The sequence below is a fragment of the Manis pentadactyla genome, chromosome 6 (genome assembly GCF_030020395.1).
Source record: "Manis pentadactyla isolate mManPen7 chromosome 6, mManPen7.hap1, whole genome shotgun sequence".
NCBI classification, from domain to species: domain Eukaryota; kingdom Metazoa; phylum Chordata; class Mammalia; order Pholidota; family Manidae; genus Manis; species Manis pentadactyla.
In genome coordinates this window covers 143,310,523-143,320,583 of record NC_080024.1, presented here as the reverse complement: position 1 = coordinate 143,320,583, position 10,061 = coordinate 143,310,523, and the positions used below count along the sequence as shown (strand labels likewise).

General features: G+C 34.6%; 1 protein-coding gene across 2 annotated transcripts in view; it reads right to left on the bottom strand.

The window, feature by feature from the left end:
• Positions 1–976: 976 nt before the first annotated feature.
• MALT1 (MALT1 paracaspase) overlaps positions 977–10,061 on the bottom strand; it is a 52,774-nt gene continuing 43,689 nt past the window's right edge. For both annotated transcript variants that reach the window (XM_036876738.2, XM_036876740.2), the window contains 7 exons: positions 8,011–8,188; positions 7,180–7,254; positions 6,715–6,842; positions 5,966–6,115; positions 3,992–4,149; positions 2,692–2,817; positions 977–1,594 (listed from right to left, as the gene is read on the bottom strand). In XM_036876738.2, coding sequence (XP_036732633.2) covers positions 1,154–1,594; positions 2,692–2,817; positions 3,992–4,149; positions 5,966–6,115; positions 6,715–6,842; positions 7,180–7,254; positions 8,011–8,188 — 1,256 coding nt within the window. In that variant the 3' untranslated portion in view covers positions 977–1,153. The remainder of the gene's footprint in view (positions 1,595–2,691; positions 2,818–3,991; positions 4,150–5,965; positions 6,116–6,714; positions 6,843–7,179; positions 7,255–8,010; positions 8,189–10,061) is intronic.

The window sequence follows — 10,061 nt, the reverse complement described above, 5'->3', positions numbered from 1 at the left end:
TGCTAGTATTTTTTGGATGGTATCTGTGTCTGTATTCATTTGATCTGTAGCTTTCTTGTGATGTTTTGTCTGGTTTTGCATTAGGGTAATACTGGCCTCATAAGATGAACTGAGAAGTGTTCTCTCCTACTCTGTTTTTGGGGAAATTTTACAAAGAATTGGTGCTAATTCTTTAAATGCTTGGAAGAATACAGTAGTGAAGCCATCTGGGCCTGAGATTTTCTGTGTAGGATGTTTCAAAATTACTAACTAAATCTTATTCTTTGTAACTACTGGTTGCCTTTTCAACTTGCTGTTAGGAGAACCAAAGGTGACAAGACTGTCTTCTAAGATCAGTAAAACTCTGTAAGAAAATACATATTTTCAAGGAAGACGATGTCCAATGTTTGTAAGACTCAGATAAGCAACTATAAAGATTGTCCAGTAGCAACATCCTCTTTTTAACATAGACAAACATTTCACCACCCCTTATGTACCTTCATTACCTTATGAACAATAAATTTCAGCCTGTTTTACATAAAATTTATATAGAAATCCCTTAACTGACATTTGAAGCAAAGTCCTGTAATTGCAAACTAAAGCTTGTACCTGTCTAGCTTATACAGATATGCACGTTTACATATCTACCTTTAAATCTATCTACAGACATAATACCTGTCTCAGAACCTGTCAGGAAGGCAGTGTTTAGCAGAACAAACACTGGAATAGAAATATGGAGGTCTCCATTCTGGTGCCGGCTCTAAGTTAAACAAGATGACTCAAATTATTACTCTTACTGATAAAAGTAAGTTAAGCCTGATGATCACCAAGGTTCTTTTCCTGGGTCTAAAAATGTAACAACAACTTATTGTACAATGAGGCCTTTCCCAGTGTTCAAAATGGAACTTGTTTTTGTTATATACATGTAAACATACACACAAACATACTTCACTCTTATAGAACAAATCAACCAATTCACAAAATCTTGACAGAGGAAGTCAGTGGTTAAATAATATAATTCCAACACCTTGAAGTCCTGTGTTTGCCACAAAACAGCTGTTACTAATTTTCTCTCTCTCCATAGACACATGTTTTTTCCAAATACCTCACTTAATGTAAGTACTGCTGCATATGAGGCATCTAGTGATTATAATAACTTTTAAAAACAAGGAGGTCACTTTTCAGAAATTCTGAGCCCATCAGAGAAACTGAATGGTATTTCATCCGTTGTCTCTACTGGCACATTACTTCTGCCAAACTGACATGAGTAAGGGTGGGTATGAGGACTTGAAATAAAGGTGTCTGCAGTCCGGCTGCAACGACAATTATCTGATGGCATAACATCACTTGAATTACCGAGATGTGAATGGTAAACACCACGGAATGAGTCTTGAGATGAATGATAATGTCCAGCTCCCACTGAGGTGGATGTAGAGCTCTGGTAAGGGCCATTGCACATAACACAAGTTTGAAAGCAAGTCTTCCTTCCTAAACCTCGATGAATGTCTAGTTTAGCAATGAGAGGCTTGCCAACATTCACTTCCTGTTTTTCCTCTACAGTATCTTCCAGTCCTGAGTACTGATATGATAAACATACCGTGAAGATTAGATGTTCCTAAAAAGGAAAATAAGGTTTGTTATTTTTACCAACCGTGGAAGTATATCAGTCTTAAAATAGCACTCACACACACAAATCCAGACAAACTAAGCAACAGCAAGCTGCTCTCACTTGCCTTTCCCAGCTTCCAAATCCCCAAAGCATCCTTCACACCTTCCCTCGACTAAGGCAGGCCAGCTACCATCATCTTCCTTTCCTCATTCAGCAATCTGAATTAGCAGAATTCTAGTTCTTACTACTGAAAGGAGCCCAAATCACAGAGATTTTCTATTATGTTCCTGATGAAGGGTGAAAAGGTATTTTCTAACCAGTGAGGCTTGGGAAACTTAACCTTCCCTATTATTGGAGATGGGGGATGACCCTTTAATAAAATAATAATCTGCATTTACACCGTGCTCAATGATTTATCTGTTTTTAAAATATGAAATGAATAATGAAATAATCCACATTCACAGGTGGAGAAATATAACTGATTCAGATAATGGGCCAAATTTCAAAGCAAAAAGGACATTGTAAGTAGATTAGCTATGAACCGGGTGACTATGGGTTTATGTCTGTTGTCCTTGTGTAACTGTCAATACTGCCCACTTCACTCCCCAAATTTTGGCTCATACATTCTGTGGTCCTGTAGCTATAAATAAATTAAAAACTCAAGTTTGGCAAGGATATACTTTTATTAGAAAGCTCAACCACACAGAGGCAGTTTCTGATTTGTATGTCAACAATAAATGAAAAGAGATCAAAATAAATTCTAAGTCTAATTTGCTATATATAGAAAGCCACAGAACTAGGATATGATTATTTGAAAATGCTAAGATAAATGTAAAAGTAGACTATTATGTATGTTTAACTTCTCAACAGCCTGGAGGGTAACCACATATGCTCTCATACAAAAATTGTCAGGCCATTATCAGGGACAGAATACCATATGAAAATGGTCACTGGTAAGATTCCCTGTATACTTGTTATCTCTACTTCAATTTAATACTCAGCAAAGCAGCACATTAAGGACTAATACAACATTCACATGCCAAAATGAATTTTCACTTCCATAAAGTTTTCTATTAGTAGTTATAAACAGGAAAAATAATAACCTTTAACTTTTGCAGTGAACTGAGTCTCGTATAGAGGCAATGCTCGGGAAGATCCTTTGATACTAAATAGCTGCCAGTTTCTTCAGGCGTCCCTTTGTTTGCATCCTTTGGATCAATATCTAAGTCCTGTGGAAATCAGTAAAACTTACTAACGAAATCAATGAAAGTTACAACATTGTCTATGACCATAACACATCTTAACAGGTATTGCCCCCTCATGAATTTTGGCCTGAGTGAGTAATCCCTTATCCAGGACTACGGAAACAATGAAGACAGCATTCCAGAGTGAAAATGGGAATTCTGAGTTGTGCACTGATACACTGAAAAAGTTAGCTCTGAAAAGACAGTAACTTTCAAGCTATCCCTAGAAACACAACTTACTCAAGTTTCTTTCTAGGTTTGAGCCCCATTAATGTCTGACTTCTTCTGGACTCCCTCCCCCTTTATTCATCACTGTTGGGAAGTGATTTATGACTCGATTTATGATTCGTTTACTTAAGAAGAATATACAGACACACCAAAGGCAGCCCCCCCTTTTCTTGTTTTAGAGCCGACCCTGGCCAAGGGCAGATCAGCGCTGCACCTCCAGGGAGAAGCCCTCCGGCTCCGCCCTGCCCAGCGCCCAGGGAGGCCTAGCCTGGTCCAGTGCTGCTGTGACTGGCAGGCAGACCTGTTTAATTCTGGGCTTCAGTGCTGGACCATTCATTCTTACGCTAAGCAATGTTCTCTGTGAGGCCTTTATTAACAGCAAAGGTGATGTTTGGATTTGTCTTACTCCTTGCTTACTTCTCAATTTACTAACCTTATGTTGGAAAGAGGGGCATAGTTTATTGGCTTCTTTAGCTCAACACGAAATAAGTATCACATCTAAATGTTTGGAAGAACAGAACTAGATTTCTATTCTTTCAATATACTACAATGACTTGACAAATAAGACTTAATACTGTTCTAATAACTTACATGGGAAACAGTAGTTTTTAAAAAGAGATTATTATTGGCATATATATGGTATAGTATAGCATATTTTATTCCTTCACATTGGATACCCTATCTAGGGTAAGGGAAATTAAAGGCTTCTTTCTTGGATGTACTTTAGACATTTCTAAATTTGACAAATTTAAGGTATTTTTGGTAATTAAGTTTTTAAATATTTTGACCATTGCTACTAAAATGCAAGAAGTATTTATATATATACATATTTCCTTCATAGTTACCATCAGGTTCGTTTTCAAACATTTAGTCTTTAATAAGTGAGGATTTATCATTATACCTTAATTAAAAGAAAAAAGGAGAGACTTACAAGTGGAAAATCGGTAACATAGGCATCACACATTATGATGTCAGGTGGTTTGTGGACTATACTTGTATAAATTATCATGACATTGGAAAACTCAGCTGCAAATCCTAATTGAATCTGAACACCACACTGAAATTTAAGACACATACTTTCTGGAAGTTCTGAAAAAGAACAATAATAACAACTTATAAATAATTATTTAGAGGGTTTGGTAAGTTTTCTGATGATAAGCAGTAAACAACTCTTCATTATGGTGTAAAATAGAGTTAAAGCTTCTCCTGTGCCTAAAAAATGTTATGTAATGAACATATTGTTAAAAGACACACACACACAAACACACACACACACAATTTAAAAAAAGAGGAAAAAAGCCCAGTATTCTGCTGATCAAATAAAAATCCTTCATTTACTATTTCTTGTAGTTCTTGTCCCTCTGCACATATCATTATTATAATAAGACTATATATATAATTATAGATATATTTTTGTTGTTGCCTCCATCTTCATTAATATATTTTTAATAAAGCATATTGTCACTGAAGAGTTTCTTACTTTTAACAATTCTGCTGCTTTTGGTAAGGAAACTTAACAATCTTTCTGGGTTTTACATTATTTTCCTATCATTAATATTAATATTTGCTATATATACTTAATGTTTTAGGATTGCTGGATATAGCTATTTGATGATTCCTCATATATGTAACAACTTTTCATTTATACAGAATATAAATATACTAATTTCACTGTAACATTTCTAAAACAAAGTAATATTGATTTTCAAAATCTTTGCCTATTTGACGAGATTAAAAAAGGAAAAAATAAACCATCAGTTTTAATTTTCTTTTCTCTAATTACTATCTTGACATTTTCTATATTTGTTTCTTAATTACTAACATATTCTCACCAGTGTGTATTGCTGGGTTTGCATCCTCTCATGGTTACTTGAGGGGGTCTTACTGTTTTTGTTTTGCTATTTTGCATAAGCTCTTTATTATAAAAATTATCTATCAAATTCGTTACAAATACTTTTCTATCTGGCTGTTTAGTTTCATTTTATAAAAGGTTTTGTTTACTGTTGATCTTTACCATTGTGATTTTGTTACTTAAAGTTGTTGTTAGAGCTTTTTTACAAAGGAAAAGAATCAATTTCAATTACCCAAATATCTGGAATGCCAAGATAATAAATTTGTGGAATTTTACATTTGAAAGTGCTTTATTATGTTAATTTACCAAAAATATATCTTAGTGGAGAGGCTACTATGAAAATAAAGATATTATATAGGAGTTCAACAAATATAATTAATTTCCAATTATCCATAATTAGGGATTCATAGCACAGATATTTGGGACTCACAGAAAATCCCAATTCTTTATTTTAGTCAATAATCTAAACTTATTTTTTCACAGAGATGATTTCCACCTCACCTTCACCCCTGCTCACCAACCACTGATTCAAGGGTAAAAGGGAGTGTTCAGTAATATTGTCATGGGCACACAGCATGTGCTGACCACTCCACTCGTCGCTACGTGAGTGGTCTCATTCAGGACCAACTCTCCTATCAAGTAAGCACTATTTCTTGTCTCCATATTACACATAACATTTGTCAAATGGTAGACAGAATCAGAAGCCTGGTCTGGTTGTTGAAATAGCACATTTAGCTTAACACTGAACTCACAATACAATAAAATCTAAAGGACTATGTATTAGATAAAGTGAAAGTTATTTTTAAAACGATATTTTAATTTTACCAAGGGTGAAAATAATGGCTTAAATAATTTAATACCTTTAACATCAAATAAATGAGCATAATATCTGTAACTGAAACATTTGTTTAGTCTTGGGCTTGCTCACTATGCTAAAATAATTTCACTACAAAATTGGGAGGAAAACTGTTTATTCAGGAGAACAAAATCTTCATGATTTAATCTGAGCATATTTTACAGAAAGACCTCATACGAAAATAGAGTTTACTGTACCGTGTGCCTTGGCCCACTGTAGATTCCGTACCAGAGATTCTGCAGAATATGCTGTTCCCTGTATTGGATCAGTAAGTCCTCTCTTTTCAGATAAACTACTTCGAATCTCTAGAGCCTGTTTGCCTTTGGTAAGGTGACACTTACCCATATCTAAAAGATAAAAAGTGAACATTATTTTAAGGCCATAATCTCTTCATTATGTTTTAAATCTTTAGGCCAAAAACTCTCCTACAAATCAGGTTATAGTCTCAGTATCACTTATTCACTCGATAAATATTTACTAAGCAGCTACTATGTGCCAGACATGGTTCAAAGTAAGAAGGAGAAAGCAGTAAGCAAACATAAAGATATCAGAGCAGTTCCCTTCTAAGGCCCCTTTTTAGCTTTTGTCTTCCATAATTCTATTAACAAATCCCTAATATTCTAAGCCTCGAAATCCATAAATGCTCACTGGAAAGCTGCTCTGCAAACAAGTAGTCTGGGCAGCACCGGGCAGAGCAACAAGAGCTCTGAGCATTAAACCTCACTGATTTCACAATCATGCCTGGATCAGCCTTGTAGTGCAAGTCCTGCTGCACAGACGGCATGTAACTAAGTCAACAGGGAAGGAAGAAATTAAATAGGAGTGTTGCTGAATATTATAAACAATTGTATAAAATAGACACTAATTCCAAACCTGCACAATAACAGTAAGAATAAAATAATTATCAGAGACCCTTGAGTAGCTTTCTCTTTATTTTTTATTTTACCTTCTGCAACTTCATCCAGTAACACAGTAATTTTCTTATCTTCTAATAATCTATCTTTTAAAAATTTCATGAAGATTCCATTTGCCAATCCAGAATGCTGGATTTCGAAAGCTTCTGCTCCTTGACACCTTAAAAACAGCAGAAAGACAGACATTTTTAAAAAAGCAAACACATGCCACAAGGGGCTTCCATAAACACTGATGAACTTTATTTGCTTCCCAGCCCTTTGCATATCCTAATTAGAGTTAATTGTTTAGCAGGAACTAAATGCTTTGATGCTTAGTAAAAAGAAGATGCCAAGATATGAAGTGCTTAAGTCAATTATCTAAAATACTTTATCAAGAATGTCAAGGGGGCAAATTTATGCCTACATCTCTATGGATATTTCTATGCTTCTAATCTGCAATCAAAAAGAAGTCAATGATGAGTGAAGTAATCTTGAACATAAACATAAAATTTTCTTACGTGGCATATCCAAACACAATATTGGCAGTGACTTTTAATGCATCCAAGATTGGAATGGTATCATCATAGTCATTTCTGTTTACAAGAGAGGAGGAGAGAAGGTCAGGTACAAATACAAGTTAAACAGCATTTTAAAAGCATATATAATAATATGAAAAATAGAACACTATTCAATTTTATAAAATTTACATTATAGATTCAAAATTTCTTTATCAAATAGCTACATATTTAACAAAAATAACCCAGGGTTCCTATACTGCTAAGACAGAGTTACCTCTTTTCTCTTGTTAGTTTTAAGCAAAAGTTGCATTTAAACTCTGCCACTGGTTTCTGATCAGTAAATGCTGAACAAGCAAAAATTGTAAAAGGGATGGGAATAATCACTGGTTCTACTCCTCAGTAACACAGTGGAAGACAAATGGGATCCAAACCTTCAAACATCTGGATCAGCTGAACTTTCTAGGTCTGTAAGACCAGGACTGACAAGAGTAACTAGCGGCCCCAGCTCTATGGGTGTTTGTCAACTCCTGCAAGAATAACTCGATGATTATTCAGAGACATCTAAAGGCATTCTGAGGACTGCACCTTTTGCAGTATGAGTAAATACCCATGCCCTTAAGTTCTTCACTTCTGTTCTATAGCAAATAGGAAACAAGTTAAAGTACTTTATACATGGAGAAAATACATCTTCTCCTAGTTTCAAAATCAGTTTCAACCTGTAACATAAAATTCACAAACAAGTGGTTCTTAGCATTCACAGCTTTGCCTTAGTTTTTCAAGGTTGGTATCTAACTCCAGCAAGTTTTGTTTAATAAAGATTAGGCAGTTTACCTTTTCCTACACATATCCAACAAGAACACATTGAGTCCAGTTTCTTTTTCTTGCATCAGTTTCAGTATATTTTGTACACATAGACAATTTTCAGACCTATATGGATTTGGAGCATCAACAGGGACCATAAAGCTGTTCCCAAAGTTTTCATAACCATGTCCAGCATAATATAATAATCCTGAAAAGAGAAAAAAAAGAGATAAAAGTTAATTCTCAATTACACTGTGAACAAATATGTAACACTCTTTAAAACAAACCCGTAACTTCTATTTTCTTCAAGTTAATGCAAGCTTATTTATGAGACACCCAGTTATAAATATAATCAGTGTTACTGAATTTGTATTGAAAATTATTTTGATGTCAGTCTTCACTTAAACATGGTATTTTAAACCAACATCAAGATGCTGTCTTGAAGTGTATTTTAATGTATAAAGGTAATGTATCTGTAACCAATGGTGTAATTTCATCTCATGATATATAGAAAATAAAAAGGTTAGGGACATCTTTGCTGACTCGTTTGTTTCCTCCATGAGACCAGGAGATCCATCAGGGGAGGGGCAGTCTTACAATGATCTATGTGTTCCTGGCACACAGTAGGAGCTTACTAAGTATTTAACAATGAACAAATAAACACAATTCAGGTGAATAGCAACTGCAATATCAAGTGTAAGAAATTTCACAGGCATTTTCACACAATATTAGTAAGGATTTTAAAAATTAAAATGCAGATTTTTCTAAGCAGAGAAGGGAAACATGATTTCATGAATTGTTATTTCTTCTTTTTGTTAAAGATAAAAATATCAATATTCTGTCTAGAGTCTCTTGAATTAGCAATCTAAAATTTAGGTTAGTCTCAGTATTCAATATACAAGTCATTATTTCTGAGACAGGATACTATAAAAACAGCACAGAACAACTCCTGAAAAGCAGTTTCTTTTGACTATAAAAAAGCAACAAAAATATCAGTATGGGCTTCCTTATAAAAATGTTTGCTAGAAATACTTGTGAAGATATATTTCTCTAAGAATGCAATTTAATTTTGCTTTTTTAGTATTCTGCCTATGATGATTTCTTTACATGGTATTCTAAAGTTAGTAGTAAGGAGGCACTTACGTATAGAACAAAGAAAAAAGCTAATCCTTTACAGTTATAGCTCCAGTTCCTAGCAGAGAAGGTGGCTTTGAAGACTAAAAAACTAAACTTGCTGCATTTGGTCCTAGAACTCAAGATTCAGGTCTCTTAGTTTTTTTAAACTCTAAAAAGAAAAAAAATGATTCTTTATATGTACATTTCAGGTAAAAAAAAGAAAAAGACAAAATGGACACATCTATTTATCCAGTGTGGGCTTATTCTATAGCTCCTGTGTGCCCTGAGTATTAACATGCAGGCACTGAAGGAAATAAAACAGAAAAGGAAGACAATATTCCTGGTCCAAAGGATCTTGCAACTCATTGAGGCATGCTCATGCTGTTAGTTAAACAACAAAGAAAGCCAGCCTCGAATTAAATATCTTATATTATGTGATTAGGGCAACTCTGTATGATATGAATAAAGTGCAGAGAGGAGTATCAGTGAGACGTGAAGCAGTAAGGGATGGTCTTGAGAGAAAGGGTACAATTTGGAAAGGCTGAGAAAAGAGCAAGGGACGTTACAGGCGAGAAGAGCAGAAATGAACAAGGCTTGTATCTGGAGGCACAGCTTAACAGAAAGGAGACAAGGCTGACAAAATATTAAATTATCATTGTAAATGAAGTAAGAGTGCACAGATAGGGAGCGTTTCTGAAAATCATGGCCAGGGGAATGGATTTAATTCACTAAGCAATGAAGATCAAGTAAGTGAAAACACAACCCACAGAATGGGAGAAAATATTTGCAAATTATGTATCTATAAGGACAATTTGTACTTAGAATATATAAAAAAAATCTTCAACTCAACAACAAAAAGACAAATACCAAGTAAAAAATCGCCAAACAATTTGAATAAACATTACTCCAAACAGGGTACACAAATGGCAGATAGGCACATGAAAAGGTGCCCAACATCTAATGGG